The following is a 17,511-nucleotide window of genomic DNA, read 5'->3' as shown; positions in this document are numbered from 1 at the left end:
AATTCTCTGTCTTCAGCCTTCAAAAAGGATTGTATTTCTAGCCCTCATGGAAAACTTGTGGGGCAGCACCCAGCTCCAGTTCCAATGATGCAGAGGTGACATGGAGGACAGCTGATCTCTATTATTACTTTTTATTGGGGGGGGGAGAGAATCCATTAGCGGTCAAACATTAATGAGGAAAAAGGCACTCTGCATATGCTCAAAGGCAGTGTCTGAAAAGCTTTGGTGCCTGTTTCTTCCCCATGGCTGCTACTTCAAGCTGTATAATGTAGCAGCGCTCAAACCTTTTCCTTCTTCCATTTGTCCTTCCCAGTACAGTGGTACCTCGGGTTTAGAACTTAATTCGTTCTGGAGGTCCGTTCTTAACCTGAAACTGTTCTTAACCTGAAGCACCACTTTAGCTAATGGGGCCTCCTGCTGCTGCCGCGCGATTTCTGTTCTCATCCTGAGGTAAAGTTCTTAACCTGAAGCACTATTTCTGGGTTAGCGGAGTGTGTAACCTGAAGCGCATGTAACCTGAAGCGTATGTAACCCGAGGTACCACTGTACTTGAGTCTTTACCAGATTATTGTGCAGTGGAGGTGCAGAAAAAACAACAACCCCCAGTTAATCCTCCATGGCTTGGAGTGAAATAATCAGGAACTTTGGGTGGGTGGTGGGTTAGAATTTCCACAACCCATACACTAAAGTAGGATCGCGGTTGGGATCTTTTTATTATTGTTATTACTGCGTTGTGTTCCGAAGTCGAAAGAGATAGGAAGAGCCTGCACATTAAAATGAATTTTTAAAAAAGTGAACCGTTTCTCCCATGTGTTGTTGTTTTTTTGTCTCCTCAGCGTTCCACCGCCACGTTTCGCCCCAGAATGCTTCCCGCTCACCGACACTGAAGGAGGCGCAGATGGGGCCTGCCTCCTAACTCCGGTTCACGGCCCCCTCCCAAATCCCAAATCCCAAACCCGCATCTGTCGTGGCGACCGCGGAGCGTCGCCTCTGGGGGCGGAGCCCACCTTGGTCTCTCCTTATTGGTTCTGGATGGAATTGCGGTGAATGGAACAGAAGCCCAGCACGGTGGAGTGCCTGTCGGAGCCAGAGGACACCCGGTAAGGGCACACCCACCCAGTAGGGATCCTAGCGCGCCGCGCACTGCAGATTTTGGGGAGTTCTGCTTGCATATACCCCAACCGCAACTGGTTGTTTCAGAGGACGCCATTAAAAAACCCCTTCATTCTCTCCATTTCCATCCACACAGTAACAGCGAGTTCGCTATTAGAAGAAGCAATAGAGTATGTGCAGCTCAGAGGGATTTTTAGTGGTGTCCAGGATCTGAATCTTTTATTTCTGAATCCATACCATGCAAGCAGCAAACGTGGAACTGAGTGTCTGGATGTTGAATTCAGGATCATGTGTTTCTTGTTGGCCTTCCCTTTAAAAAAATAAAAGAAAAAGCTTGAAATGGAAGAACAACTTTCTACCGCCCACACCCCCGGCCGCCATTTTTCCTCTCTTAGTCAGGGTTGTAACCAATGATAGTCAGAGTAGACCCATTGAAATTAGTGGACAATGACCGACTTGGGTCGCTTGTTTTATTTACGGCATTTATTTATTTGTTGGATTTGTACGCCACTTTTTCCTACAAGCTGCCCAAGGTGGCATACATGATTCTCTCACTCCTCTTCTAAACCCTGCATCAAGCCTGCGGGGTTGGTTAGGTTGAGAGGCGGTGACTGGCCCAAGTCAGCTTCACGGCTGAGTGGAGATTTGAATCCCTGTCTCTCTGGTCCTAGAGCGACACTCTAGCCACCATGTCACACTGGCTCTTTAATTACCGTACTTTTCCATCTATAAGATGCCCTCGTGTATAAGACTGTCTCTATTTTTGGGGTCTCAGTTTTAAGAAAATGGGGGGAGATGGCTCAGAGTTGAGCTTTTTTTGCAGAGGATTGCCCAGAGTTGTTGAGCTTTTTTGTGTGTGGGGGGGGGGGAATTGCCAATATTCACGCACCCGCACTCGTCACAAAATCCTCCTTTCTGTCCCATCATCGGAAGAAGCTGCAAATCACATGCCCAACTGCCAGAGCATCAGCCAATCAACATGCACAATAGCCGCTGACAGACACGGCAGCAACCAGTCAAACGTCCATCCTATGCACTACCCATGTATAAGACAACACCCACTTTTTAGCGTGATTTTTAAAGAAAAAAACATAGTCTTATAGACGGAAAAGTATGGTAAATTCATCTCAGTGGGTCAGCTCAGAGCATGACTAGCATTGGACTATGTCTTGGTCCTCCATCTTGGTGGACTGAATGCATTCTCATATTTTTAAGGAGTGTCAGCCTGATACACTGGATCAAGCAAGGCAGATTTGACCATAAATCTCAGGCTTGCCTATTGTTTGCATCTTTGGGTGGCATGCTGCATTCCATGTTAATTTCCAAGCACTGCAGGGCACACTGATCAGGTAGCTTCGAGCACATCACTAGGAAGCCATAAATTAAAGGCTGCTGAACCAAAAGCCGCTACCTGCCAAGGAGTCTGCTCCCTGTCTCCTCTGGGCATTTTGCTCCTCTGTTCTTGCCTCCTTTCAATCAGCCTCCATTAGGGGTGAGTAATTCTGCCCTGTAGCTCTATGGTGTATGGTTGGATCATTCAACTTCTTCGACTGTGGAAACGCAGAAGAAGTACCGTATTTTTCGCTCTGTAGGACGCAGTTTTTCCGCTCCAAAAATGAAGGGAGAAAGTGTGTGCGTCCTATGGAGCGAATGCAGGCTTTTGCTGAAACCTGGAGAGCGAGAGGAGTCGGTGTGCACCAACCCCTCTCGCATTCCAGGCTTCAGGCAGCTATCTGCAAGCCTGCAGAGCCCGGTGGGAACTCCCGCTGGGCTCTGCAGGCTTGCGGATAGCTGCCTGCAGCCTGCAGCCCGAAGCTGCGCACCCCGGGCTTCGGGCAGCTACCCACAAGCCTTCGGAGCCCGGCGGGAGTTCCCGCCGGGCTCCCAAGACTTGCGGATAGCAGCCTGCTGTCCCCGAAGCCAAAACAGTGAGAAGGGGCGCTGCGTAGCCCTCTGTCTCGCTGTTCCAGCTTCGGGATGGCTGCGCAAAGCCTCCGCAGGGCGGCGGGGTGAAGGCGCCCCGCCGCGCTGCAGAGGCTACAAAGGATGTCCCCGAAGCCTCAAGCCTTTGGAGTGCAGCTGCGCTCCAAAGGCTTCAGGGATCTTTGAGGCTGGCAGTGGGGGAAAGCAGCGCTTCCCCCCACCGCCAGCCTCACAAGCTCGGGGGGCAGCGGCAAGGCCTGCTCTTGAATGCACCTTGTTTTTGAGGGGGAGAACAAGAAAAACATTTTTTTTTCCTATTCTCCCCCTTCTATGGTCCGGTGCGTCCTATGGTCTGGTGCGTCCAATAGAGCGAAAAATACGGTATATTGCTTACTGGGAAGCTACCCGTTGCATCTCTGTATGAGTCAGCATTAGAAACTCAAATATATACGTAAACTAATTGCCAGTGGCACCTTAAACCTAGGTTATAGTCGCCACAGCGAAATGTCTAGGCTCCTTCTCCCCCCACAAAGGAATTTATAGCTGCTTCTGTTTTATTTGTTGTTATTTTCATTTCTATGTCGCTTTATATTTTAAAGAAAAAGTCTCAAAGTGTTTTACAACTTGTTTAAAACAATAAATAAAACAATCCAGAATAAAACAAATTCAAGCTTCAAGGGCAATACAAGGGCAATTTCAGATCCTTCTCTAAGTGACATTTTGCTTTCCCCATATTAATCTACCTACGGTATTTATTCAGATGCAACATGCACCTTTTTTTGGCCAAATAACATTGCTAAAATTAGGGTGTGCATTAGATTTGATAGCGCATTTACACTCTCCACCGAATACTTTTTCGGTTTCGAGGTTTTGAAAATTGAGGTGTGCATTAGATTCAATGGCGCATTAGATTCGCGTAAATACGGTACATAATTTATAGAGCTGCCCCATAGCAGAAGTACTCTAGGAAGCCAATGCAGTGTAGTGGTTAGAGCATGGGTAGGCAAAGTAAGGCCTGGGGGCTGGATCCTGCCCAATCGCCTTCTAAATCCGACCCATGGACGGTCCAGGAATCAGCATGTTTTTACATGAGTAGAATGTGTCCTTTTGTTTAAAATGCATCTCTGCGTTATTTGTGGGGCATAGGAATTCGTTCATTCCGCCGCCCCCCCCCCCAAAAAAAATATAGTCCGGCTCCCCACAAGGTCTGAGGGACAGTGGACCGGTGCCCAGCTGAAAAAGTTTGCTGACCCCTGGGTTAGAGTGTTGGACTTGGACCTGGGAGATCAGGGTTCAAATCCCCCTCAGTCATGAAGCTCCCTGGGTAAGCTTGGGCCAGTCACTGCCTCTTAGCTTCTTAACATACCTCACAGGGTTGTTGTATGGGTTAACTGAGGCGGGGGATGAACCATGTACTCCTTGGAGAAAAAGGTGGGATATAAATGCACTGAATAAGCTCTTCTGCTTACTTGCTTAAGAGAGCTGGAGGGCCCAGCCAGATGGAGATTTCAGTTGCCAACCTGGCATCCAGAGATCTCCACGTGGTCGCAATTGGACCTGCACCAGGCACAAAACACACCTGGCTAATTTCTATCTCTGTGTACTGGGCTTGCCTCCTTCCAGTCAAGAAGCACCCTTCAAAAGAGTAACTCACACAGAAATGGGGCGAGTGGAGAATCTGTAACTCTTACATGGTCCTAAAGTGAAGTTCATTATTTTTTTTAAATGTAAAGGTGATTCCAGACTGTCACTCTCCTTGGGTGGGATTCTGCCACATCCCAGCAAACATTGTTTGTGCAGTTAGAGCTGATTGGGGCGGTCTTTCAAGAAACCTGTTCCTCCAAAAGACCGGACATTTGGGGATACGGAAAAAGAGGGGAAATTGCACTGGAAAGGGTAGGGCAACAAATAAGAAGCGACCTAAGTGAAAGGCATCATCTTTCCTGAATTTCAAGTATGGTTTGAAGTATCAGAAGTTTATCGCTGCAGTTGCATGTTCCTTCAAGTCTTTTTTTTTTTTACTGTTAATATAAATCTGCTTTTCTGAGAAGTAGTTTGGTGTTTTGCATTTAATCTGGTAAATCAGGAGAAGCATTTCCATGAAAGCTTATTAGGGTAGAGGCGGAGCGGCTTTTGAACCTGCGTTCTCCTTTGATGCATGAGCCAAATAACCTATACGTCGAATCCCAGGGCTCCATAGCTATGGAGCTAGGGGTGTGCTATGCAGTGGGTGGGTGCCAGCCGCTGGTTGGGGCTGCCTGAGATCCCAGCCACGGGTGTGAATGAGGGAGCAAAAATGTGCAGCGGGCTCCAGAATAAGAGTTGCACTGTGCATTTATGGTGCTGGCAAGGGGAGTCTGTTTTCATAGAATTGTAGAAGGGGTCACGAAGGTCCTCTAGTCCAACCCCCTGCAATGCAGGAATCTCTTTGCCCAACGTGGGGTTCAAAACCACAAGTAATACATAGGTGTAAAATGGATCTGTCCCACTAAATAAAAGATAAGAAGGAAATGAAGATCCGAAAGCCCAGGTGAATAAAAAACAGATAACGATGGCTCCAGGAGTGCCAGCTCAGGTAGAGCACTCTGTAAATGGGGTGCCACCACTGAGAAGGCCCATTCTCTGGTTGCCGCCCTCCGCACCTCCCTTGAGGGCATGCAGAGAAGTGCCTCAGATGCTGAATGCAGGGCCTTGGTGGTTTCACATGGGGAGAGGCAGTCCTTGAGGTCTTGGCATCCTGAGCCACATAAGGCTTTATAAGCCCAAACCTGAACTTTGAATTGGGCCCAGAAACTAATTAGTAGCCACCGCCATCAGGCCAGGATTGGTATTAATGTGTGCAGACTGCCTTGCCCCAGTGAGCAGCCTAGTTGCTGAATTCTGCATAAGCTCCTGTTTCTAAACTGTCTTCAAAGGCATCTCCATGCATAAAGCATTGCAGCCATCTAACCTAGAAGCTACCAGTCAAGTGCCTTTGGGTGCTTGCAAGCAGGGCACAGCGGGGCTGGGCCCTCTGCTGTGGTTTCTCCCCATCTTCTTGCACTCAGAGGTGTATTACCGTTGTATGCACAGGTTCCATTCGGCTACTGTGGCTAATAGCCCATGTAACTCACAGTGTTGTTGCCTCGGTCAGCTCACTCTCCCCATTGAGGCTACTGTGCAGGGTTATTGCTTCAAGCTTTGTGTGATGAAAAGTGTCACAATTTGGAGAGATGCTGGGAGCCTTCAGACCCCCGTAACCTCTCTCAGGATGCAGTAAATCAGAGGGTTGCATTTGGACACGGAAGACCCAAGTTCAGCCACTGCGTATCTTTCAGCCCGTCTCTGCCTCATCTACCTTGCAGGGTGGTTGTTGTGACAATGGAAGGGTATAAATGGGGTACAGAACCCAGGTGTCCTAGATCTCATCTTTCCTTCCTCTCTGCACTCTATTTGTCAATAGCTCAGTTGGTAGAGCTCGAGACTCTTAATCTTAGGGTGGTGAGTTCGAGCCCCACATTGGGCAAAAGATCCCTGCATTGCTAGGGGGTTGGGCTAGATGACCCTCGTGATCCCTTACAACTCTACGATTCTGTGATCTACAAAATGAAGTAGTGCAGCTCTGTGTTTATTATGGACTTTGCTGATATTATCTTGCAAGTGGGTAGACCGATTTTAATCCTTAGCATTTGCATTTTGCACTTCGTAGGGTTTCAAAGAATTGTTTCCTTTTCTTGGTAATCCTTGCAAAGACCCTGCAAGGTAGGCCAGTATTACTTATCTCCGTTTTAATACAGATTAGGGGAGAGGGCTGAAGAAGAGAGAATGGCTTTTCTTAAGGCCACCTGGTGATTTCAGAGCAGAGGCGAAGCTCGAATCAGACAGTTCCTGGGGAGAGGGCGGACGTGCTTTGCCTGCAGACAACCCCAGGTTCCATCCCTCGCAGACTCCAGCAAAGAGTTTCAAGCAGCAGGTAGATGAGGAAAGAGCTGTACATGAAACACTGATGGCCCACTGCCTGCCAGAGTTGACACTAGTGGGCTGGATAGATAAACATACTTGTCTGGTATAAGGCATCTTCTTCCTATGTTCAGCTCAGTCTGTGAACCACTGTGCTAGAGTAGCTCTCATAGATGCAAATATAATTAAGCTGCATAATTTAAGATGCAGAGGCATTCCTTGATATAGAACAGAGAGAGAGAGAATACGCTTGGGAGCTTGATGTCCTACTCAGTCTCCTACCAGAACAGCTGTGATTTTTATCTCTTTCCCACAGTGCTGCTGCTGCTGCGAGAGTTGCAGTCCTAGGAAGGGCTCACCTCTACGTGTGCCAGGCCGCAAGCCCATCCTGTTTACCCCTTCCATCTGTGGCATACGGAAGGGCCAAGGGGAGAGGGTGGGATAATGGGCCCATTCTCCGACACTGGCACCGGCTGGGCCCTAATGGGCCCCACAACTCAGCAGGTGCCTTTTTTGCCAGCGAGACTGTCTGCCTGCCTGCCTGCCCGTCAGCCAGCTGTGCTGCTGCCTCTGTTTGCCCAGACTTTCCTGGCACGTAGCGCTGGCAGCCAGAACAGCCGTGCAGGGTGGGGGTGGGGGTGGGAAACCAAATTACGTAGGAAATAATCTCCCCTCCACCACCACCACCACCACCTTCCACCTGTCCCCAAGCATTGCGGCTGCCTTTTTGTCCATGCAGCTGCAATATCCTTCTGCACGTGTGTGAAGTGTTTTTATTGCCTTTGCCCCTCCCCACAAGGTTTCCACCATTCCCTGTTGTATAAATGGGCAGGGGAAATAATGACTGTGCCACAGGCCAAGCAGGGAGTCAGTGGCAGAGTGGAGTCCGTCCTTAAAACCAGCCTTCTCCCCAGCACCTTTTACAGTGAGTCTGGAGAAAAACAAGTGATGTTGAGGTGGGTGTAGGAGCAAGCGGGGGGAGGGGTGTCTGCACCCCAAATCAGCCCCACATCTGGACTCTGTGATGCCCTCCAAACATCACCCTCTAATGGACTAGCTAGGCCGTTCCTGTCTCCTTCGTCCCTCTTTTTGATGGGAACGCAGCCTGCTAGCTGCTTGCTACCAATCCCAGACTTCAAATATTTGCAGCTTGCCCTACTGGAGGCTGACACTAGGCCTGCCAGAACTGCAAGGGGAGAAGGGTACATCCAACACACTGCAGTGGCTCAGCGGGTAAACTAAGCCAAGGCAGGAAAATAGGAGGCTGAAAAGGACTTCATTGAAACCATTATTATTATTATTATTATTATTATTATTATTATTATTATTATTATTATTTATTTCAGGTTTCTTACCCTGCCCTTCACCATGCGCTCCCAGGGTGAGATGTAATCATTTAAAAAACACAACATTAAAATAAATTACAGCCAAGAGAATAGGGTGGGCACTAAAATATATTGGGTGTTGAAAGCTAGGGTAATTTGAGATGCTTTCAGTATATGTCGAAACCTACGTAATGAAGGCACCAGGTGAACATCTTTGAGTAGAGCAAATGGCCCACTTCTGCCCTCGCCTCCCCTGCAAACAAAGGGTGGAGAAGAAGTGAATCTGGGCCTGTTTTGGAAAAACTCAAAAGTCACACCACACAGGGGCGCTTCCTTGCAGATGTTGAGTTTTCCAGTTGTAGCGTTTACATAGGTATGGGATTAGGGGCTAGCAAGGAATGTGCAGGATCCTTGTGGCAAGGAAACCACATCAATGCAGTTCAGGCCCTGGTGCTAGGAAGGCATGCTGGTGAGTGCAAACTCCCACCTCCCACCCCAAGCACACACACACACACACACACACACACACACACACACACACACACTTCCCCTGAAAGCCACAGTGAGCCATCAGCCGAGGGAAGTTACACACCGCAGAAAAGATGGCTGAAGTGTAAAAAGGAGCTTTAGATTTCTCAAGGAAGCAAGCCAAGCCGCAACTGAGGAGAAATATGAAAACCACCCTGGGTCGCAAGTCAGTTTGTTCTGGAGGGAAATCCCTTCCTGATGCCAACTTTCATAATGCCTCAAATTCAAGTAAAACCCTGTTTATGGAATCCTCCACAAGGCAATTTTATTTTTAGGGAAGGTAGTGGAATCATTCCCAGACCACAGTGTTACTGATTCCTCTTGCCCTGCTTCCCTCCCCCCACCCAACCCCAAAGCAAAGGGCATTGTAGAGTAGCTAAGAGGGTAAGTTGGGAATTCTCCAGTTTTTAACTCTGCCATAAACTAGAAACGGAAAGCCACTGGCCTTATCAACCTCAGCTTCCCATGTGCAGCAGCACAATGATAACAGCACTGGCCTACCTTACAGTCTCGTTGTAAGGTCACCGAGCCAAATGCCTGTGCTAGTGCTGCATAAATACGAAGCATTTTGCTTGTTACTATTATTAGCCATTAGCATCATTATTTTGCTCCAGGTAAAGGGCCTTGTAGGTAGCTGCAGAGAGGATTCCTTAACAGGTGTATGCCAGGAAATGCAAACCCCACGAAAGGCATCTGCAGTCCAAACAGTGCTTCAAACAGCTCCTTCATTCCCTTCCCACCCCAGGGTTGGGAAATTTGGCTCCCGCCAAGCGCCAGGGGGGAAAACATCACTTCTAGTCCTTTGAGATCCTTCTGCCTTTTTGCCGGCAGTAATGCTGATTTTGTGTTGCAAGATCATCTGCCGCAACACGCTCGCTCCTGTACATGCACTTGTATCATTACACAAGCAGTGGTGGTGATGTGTGGAAAGGTGCTGGTGGGGGTTTTTGGGGTTGTTGGGTTTTTTTACGTGCCCTCATGCACACTCTTATGGCCATTTTACGGGAGGGACACTTCTGTGTGTGGAAGTCTAGATGCGGCAGACACGATGCGGTTCTGGGGAAACTCTTCATGTTTGTGACCTATGCAGTGCAGGCTTGGCAGCCTTCCCTCTGCAAGGAGAGAAGTGTCATCCTGCTAGGGTCCGGGCTGTAAAAGCTCCCTTATCTTTTCTCCGCTGTACATACACCCCTTTGGCAAAAAAATTAAATAAATGCTGTTGTTCAGGTGTGATGATCACACCTGGCCACATGGTGGCAGACTTGCTCCATAATGTACCCCAGGCAAACCCATTCAGAGAGCAAAGGGTAAAGGGCATTGGAGGTGGGATGGTAGGCAGGACTTGGGACAGACGTGGTTGCAGCTGCAGCACAGAGCAACCAGCAATTAAGAGGAGAGTTTGAGATTGATATGTAATCACCAGCCCAGCAAGGAAGGGGTTGGCAGGCCAACGGTGTATGGGCATGTGCCATCGAAGTTGTAAATGGCCAAGCACGGTTTCGATCGAAGCCAGTAATGTATCTTCAAGGTATCTTGTGAAGCGGGGTGGAGTGCGTTTTTCCTGCGCCTCGTCTCATCTCCATGTGTCTTGATAAACCGTGTGTGCAGTATTCGGGGTGTGCTTTGTTCACATAGGAAGAACCTCTGGATGCGTAGCTTTAAAGCACAGTGCCCAACTCCAAAGGATTCTGGGCAGTGTAGTTCTTTAAGGGAATTGTAACACTGTGCAGGGTAAAACTACAGCACCCAGAATTCTTTGAGGGGAGGGAATGTGCTTTGAATGTGCTCCGAAGGTATAGTGTGTATGCAACCCTTATCTCTGGACAGTAGGCCTCAGACCAGCCACACAAAAACCAGAGGTTTCAACATTGACACCTCTGCATCCAGTCCAGCAAGAGGCATTATTGCAGGTCAGAGACAGGGAAAAGACCTGAACAAGGGTGTGGAGTTGGGCCAATTGGAGGTGTGTGGCCTGGGAACAGTCCCACAGGCCAGATAGAGAGGCCTGCATTTGACCAGTGTACCTGAGATTATCCACTCCTGCTTTACACAGATGGAAGCACATTCTGTCACCCTCAAAGGATTCTGGGCAATGTAGTTTGCTCAGCGTTTTGGAGAATTGTAACTCTGTGGACTACAGTGCCCAGAATTCTCTGAGGGAAGAAAGGCACTTTGAATGTGCTTTCAAGGTATCTTGTGAAGCGGGGTGGAGTGCGTTTTTCCTGCGCCTCGTCTCATCTCCATGTGTCTTGATAAACCGTGTGTGCAGTATTCGGGGTGTGCTTTGTTCACATAGGAAGAACCTCATTGGGCACCATAAGGATGCCCGGACTCCAATCTCTCCTGGCCCCGGATTGGGAGCTGGGTGAGCCTTGGGGCACGGCGCTTGCCACAGGACATGCCCCCAGCACAACGTTCTGTTCTTGCCACGGGGCCCCAGGGCAGGCAAGTTTGTTCTCACGGCTTTGCTTGCCGCTCCTGTCGTAAGCAAATAGCGAAGCTCCTCCACCTGGGATGGGAAGGAGAATGTGACTGGGCGGCTCTGTGGTTTTGCTTGCCCCACAGAGATGGGGCAGGACCTCTGTTCCCTAGTCTCATGTGGGAGGTAGGAACGATTGTGACGGATAAGGTATGGTTTTGTCACCCTGCTCCTTGAGCAACCACTTTTCCGCTCGCTCGCTCACGTGCACGTACACCTCATTTAGAAAGTATGTGCTCACCAGAGCCCAGGTATGTGTGGCTGACCTCTGCCGCCTTTTTCTTGTGTTGCTTATGTGGTTGGTCTTTGGATTAGCTGTGCATGCTGCTGCGATTCTTTGGGAGCCAAGACGACTGCAAAAATGTGTCGCTGGCTGCAGGAATCAACTTCCTGAAAATCTCCGACCTCGTTGCGAATCAGGTTCCTGGCCCTCATGATTGTGAAGTCTAGGGTGTGGGTCTGAAGGGGTATGGTGTAAGATTGCTAGCCATCACACTGACAGGGTCATTTCTCTCCCCCTCCTCCTTGTGGGTGGAGCCAGCGGATGTCGACCACACTGCCACCTGCTGCAAAGTGTTAGTGCTGCATCCTAGTGTAATCAGCAAATCTCTCACCCCCCCCCCCAAAAAAAATCTGCATGGCTCTGAGAGTTTAGGAAATCGGGGATTGGATTTGTTCTCTCTTTGCGTGTCTGTTTAAAGATGAAGGGTACTAATGCTTCACCAGGAAATCCGCCTGATCCCTGTTCACACCAAGGCGCTGGCCTATTCTTAATCAAGGGTTACAGGAGCTGAAACCTCCCTGGAATTCCTGGCTTCTAAAATGATCCTGTGCGGGCTGGAACGGCTCTGGTTGTTCCAGGTGATGAGGGAATTGCACTCTGCAGGGTGGCTCCTCCTTTTCTGTTCTGTGCCACAAATGATTAACAATGGGAAGGTGTGCCGGTACAAGATATATTGAGGGATAGAACCTTACTTTTGCAAGGGTTGGGGTAGCATGTGTTTACCAGAAATTCCAAAATGTTTTGAAAGTACTCTGTACTTGCCTGTTCATGCCCTGTTGACTGTGAGAGGGTGATTGTCAGCTACAGCGGTTGGAGGAGCAAGGGCCAGGAATCTTGGGTTCTCTATCTAGCTCTGTAGAAAACAGGAGGGACAGCTGATTCACTGGTTATACATTATGTACAGGGGAGGAGGCTTGGCCACGTAGAAAAGAAGTCACTTCCCAACACACATACTTGAGAGGCACGTTCTCCTTGGGTCCATAGCATGGATGTATTGGCTATTTAATTTGCCGTATTTTGCTCAAAATTAATGTGGGTTCATTGGTTAACTTTTTGCTGTCTATCTGCACATGCATACTTTTTTGCTGCATGAATTTATTTACTTACTTAGTGTATTTAAATTTCTTTAAAGGCTTCCCCCATAGAGTCCTGGGCACTGTAGTCTATCAAGGGTGCTGAGAGCTACTGTTATTATCATTACCATCATTGTATTAAATTTATTACCCTTCCCCCTAAGGCCCCAGGGCAGACTACAGCATTAAAACGCAACATTACAATGACCAAACGAATAGCCTTCCTAATGTTTACCCTGGATGGGGGGGGGGGTAAGCTCGAGATAGATGCCAAGTTTCTCCAACACGCAACGAGGACTCGTGAACGTTACACAACAGTGTTTTAATTGTTCGAGGCAGATTTTGCTGGTTTTATTGTATTGAACCTTTCGAAATTTTGCCCATATGTCAATAAAAGGTTTGAAAACATGACAACGCAATATAAAAAACAGTCTGAAGCAACGTAAGGTGGGCTCCCCAAAATATACAGGGCAGAGAGGAGGTCCTTAAAGTACAGATTCCAGAAATCTTGGAGCGGGCAAAGCCATTACTGTTAAAATGGCATTGGAGCACTTTGAAATGTGTGGTGCAGCCGCGTGGCCGCCTCCTTTGGGGTCTGCAGAAGAGGCGTCACCTATGGACTCCTTGCCCTGCCAAGTACCTGGAGCCCAGAGCGAGAACTCCCCACCTTATTGCCCGCCCAGGGAATCCCAGGTGCCGAGAAGGGGCACCTCCGTGCCTCCTGTGTCTCGCTGCCGGGCACACGCTGTCCTCAGGTGCCGAGCTGGCCTTGCTGGCCGGGAGCCAAGCCTCCTCATGCACAGCCCCTGCGGAGGAACAGCAGAGCACAGTCTGGCGCTGGTCCCAGGAACTCCTGGTACAAGCCGTGCCTACAAGCCTTACGTGGACAAGAGGACATCCTGTTGGGGAGCTTTTGCAGTCGCCTGTGGGGTGCGGGGGGGGGAGAGGAGGAGGTGGACAAGACAAACTGGTAGTACCAGCCTTGCCTACCCACCCCTCTCACTTCCCCCCCCTCCATTCTGTAGTCACTGTTGATGGTCTTTTTTTAGAAGCCTGCATTGTGTACATGCTGATGTGTTGTGTTTGTTCAAAGGCTGCACGTACGCACCGCCCCGGCTTGTGTTATTGTTGGGTCCTTTCCCCAAACGACACTTAAATCATTTCTCTCCCCCCCCCCCTTCGTGTTTCCTGTTGGTGTGATTCAAGCGTTTAAGCCCTCTGTTAGCTGGGGGGGGGGGGAAGCCTCCAAACGGAAATGTGTATCAGAGCAGCTGTTCAAAAGGACTAGTTCTCTCTGCAGCGGCAAGAGCTTTTATCGCTTTGGACTGTAGGTGAGGGCTCATATTGTGAAGCTTTCACCCAAGCAAACTAGTGTGTGTGTGTGTGTGTGTGTGTGTTTGGAGGGGAGGGTAGATTAAAGCCCTTCTCCCTGAAATCTAGTTCTCTGAGGGAATGGCTTTTGTATGGGTAGGAACAGAGTCCTGTCAGCCTCAATCTGCTGCCTGAAGCACCCAAGCACCACAGGTGCAGGACTAAACCAAAGGCACGGGAAGCCTAGCAGAACAAAATGATGGCATTCATGCCTCACCGTGAAGGGCCTTCTGGCTGCCACAACATCTTTCCCTCTATTTCTGATGATCAGGGCGTGAGTGCTGTTTGTAGCAAAACAACAGCAGCCATGCACAAAGGGGGGGGGGTGTCAGCAGACATAGGGGGACATGGAAGCTGCAGAAATAAATAAATAAATAAATAAATAAATAATAAATAAATAAATTCCTTCCAGTAGCACCTTAAAGACCAACTAAGTTAGTTCTTGGTACCTGGGTATCTGAAGAAGTGTGCATGCACACGAAAGCTCATACCAAGAACTAACTTAGTTGGTCTTTAAGGTGCTACTGGAAGGATTTTTTTTATTTTGACTATGGCAGACCAACACGGCTACCTATCTGTAATAATAATAATAATATCCTTAGGTAAGAAAGCTGGGGGGAGGGGGGAAACCCAAAACAGCCTAGTGAGGACTGTGCAGCGCTCATTGATAATGGAACGTTGATTGTCTATTTAGGGGAGATGGACAACTGGGTGCAAGGGGATGGAGTGGAGTTTCATCACAGAGGAGAGCATCAATGGCTAACTGGAATAGCTAACAGGAACATTCCATGCCGCAACATTTTGTTGCAGTTCTGCGTATAATAGTTTCCCTGATTCCTCCCCCCCCCCCCATCCTCTTGCTTTGAAATCAGCCTATTTGTAAAAGTCATTTTGAAACCTGCTGTGTTGGGTGACCCTTGCTCTGAAAAGCGTGGTCAAAATTAAAGGGTTTGGGAACTCAGACTAGACCAAATTTCATAAAATCATACACAGACTTTTACGAAAACAAAACTCTACAAGAGAGGAAAACTCCAAAGAATTACACAGATTAAAATAGCTCAGAAGGTAAGAAAACAACAAACACTAACTTATCCAGCTAATTAACATAAATGCTTACACTTAAATCTCAGTAGGTTGAGCAAAGGGACAAGAAGCTGTCAAGCTCATTATTTCGGAGGTTCTAACCTATTCCCATAAATCAGGCTTAAAGGGGCGACATCATCACACTTGCTTAGGAAAGGAATTATTTTACTGATTTTAAGAAGGCTGCAAGATTGGGCTCAGGTGAGTTTCTTTGGGTAAGAGACCCCACAGCCCTGGGACCTTTTGCCCAAGGAGGCCCATGTAAGCCAAACATTGCAGCCTTTTAAAAATCCGTTCAAACATTTCCTTTCCTAAGCAATCTTCCAAACATCTCTTGCCAATAGGGTGGTGCTATTAGTTTCTGTATTTCAGTACTATACATTTGCAAAAATGTATGTCTTCTTGGCTCCACCTTCTGCATTCCACTCGTGCCGCTGCTGCCAATGGGGTATCGGCATGCAAATAAGGCTGCAGTGACTGCCGGCCGATTGGGTGAGCTGCCACTGAGGTCATTCTTTGTTGTTGTTTTTTAATCTAGGCCAAAAAGGACATTTTGTCTTTTGAATTTAATTTGGAAGGAAAAGCTGGGGGCGGGGGGGGGGGGCGGGGAGACACTTTAATGGACATAGATTTCCCCTTCTTCCTTGGTTTGGGAGCAGGTTTACGATTATTTAAAACGAAGGGTGGCCTTTAAAAACATTGCAAAGATTTCTGAAAACCTCCTCTTTAAAATCTATCTATATATAAATGATATAAGCTGTTGAGAGGTCAGTCCCTACTAAATTGGGGCAGTGGGTGAGAGCTGATGGAATACCATACAAGTTTTAAAAAACACACAAAACCCCCCACATTATTGCTGTTTATTTACTATTTTTAAAAGTGCCTCAATGCTAGATGCACTACATGTGAATTAGAGCAAATCCTGTTCACAGGATGACATTGGTGTGTCTGTGTGTGTGTGTTTTTTTAATGCATGAATCTTGAACTCCTTCCTATTATTCAACCCTCCCACATTTGATAGCATTCATTTGCCTTCACTGCCTAATCTGTGTAGCATTTTCCTCTTGAATTGCAGTTTTCTCCCTTTCCCAATCCTCTTGAAATTGGGGGGTGGTGAAGAGTGAGATTATTCAGTTTGCAGTTAATCCTAACACTGTTTTTGGGGTTAAGCTGGTTTAAAAAAACCCAGAAAACCGATCGCCACTGTGTGCCTCCGTACACCTCGTTGGGAAATTGAGAAGAGCTACAGCTCATTGGTTGCGCGGCTGATCTGCATGCATAAGGTTCTAGGTTCAATCCTGTGCATCTACAGGAAGGGCTGGCAGGTACCCTGGAGAGCCACTGCTGCTGCCAGTCACTGTAGACCTTACTGAATTAGATGGGCGTAGCGCTGTGGGTTAAACCACAGAGCCTAGGACTTGCCGATCAGAAGGTCGGCGATTCGAATCCCTGTGACGGGGTGAGCTCCCGTTGCTCGGTCCCTGCTCCTGCCAACCTAGCAGTTCGAAAGCACATCAAAGTGCAAGTAGATAAATAGGTACCGCTCCGGCGGGAAGGTAAACGGCGTTTCCGTGCACTGCTCTGGTTCGCCAGAAGTGGCTTAGTCATGCTGGCCACATGACCCAGAAGCTGTACGCCGGCTCCCTCGGCCAATAAAGCGAGATGAGTGCCACAACCCCAGAGTCGATCACGACTGGACCTAATGGTCAGGGGTCCCTTTACCTTTACCTTAGAATCATAGAATTGTGTAGTTTTGGTCGTCCACCCGTGGGTGGTTGGCTAGGAGCTTACTTGGCAATTTCGCTCACTGGCTTTTGCACCGAGAAATATGCATAAATGAAACCAGCCATGCAACATCTGCTGCAGTGTTCAGTCAGGGGCAGGGACGAGAAATGAAAAGGGAAATGACATCAGATACAAATATAGCCACCCTGCAGCTTCAACTAAGCCTTTTCAGCTCAGAAATCTTGTTGAAAGCACAAACCACACCAGCTTCCTGATTGTCACCAGTCTCTTGTTCCCAAAATCAGTGCGGTGTTGTTGCTTTCAATTATAAAAATTGCAAATGTATAGACTTGGCCGTGAAAAGCAGCTAATAAATAACTGGAGCAAAATAATTAAATAAATGCGTCATTCCAAAGGAATGTTTTAAGAATACACGTTCCAGTTATTTATAAACTGTTTCCACTTTTACCAGAATCTTAATTCTGGTAGTCAGCTATGTATATAGATAGAGATAGAAGGTCAATTTTTCCACCTTGGCTATGCCCAATACTTACCTCAACTCTTTGGAAATTGTAACGATCATCAGTGATTTCCAATACTTAACTTACTTCAAATAATCTTTTCTGCAAGATTTAATTTTTCAGCAAGAGTCTGGAGTATTTTTCTTGC

The 17,511-nt window shown here is 47.9% G+C and overlaps 1 protein-coding gene across 2 annotated transcripts in view; it reads left to right on the top strand.

Moving 5' to 3' along the window:
* The window catches only part of THRA (thyroid hormone receptor alpha), a 123,901-nt gene that overhangs the window by 72,990 nt on the left and 33,400 nt on the right, over positions 1-17,511 (top strand). For both annotated transcript variants that reach the window (XR_014001799.1, XM_081168707.1), the window contains exon 2: positions 837-1,100. Coding sequence is in view for 1 of the 2 variants with exons in the window: in XM_081168707.1 (XP_081024833.1) it covers positions 1,048-1,100 (53 nt within the window). In the remaining variant the exon portion in view is untranslated. The remainder of the gene's footprint in view (positions 1-836; positions 1,101-17,511) is intronic.

The sequence above is a fragment of the Podarcis bocagei genome (genome assembly GCF_964188305.1).
Source record: "Podarcis bocagei genome assembly, chromosome: 13".
NCBI classification, from domain to species: domain Eukaryota; kingdom Metazoa; phylum Chordata; class Lepidosauria; order Squamata; family Lacertidae; genus Podarcis; species Podarcis bocagei.
This window is presented reverse-complemented; position numbering and strand designations above follow the sequence as displayed.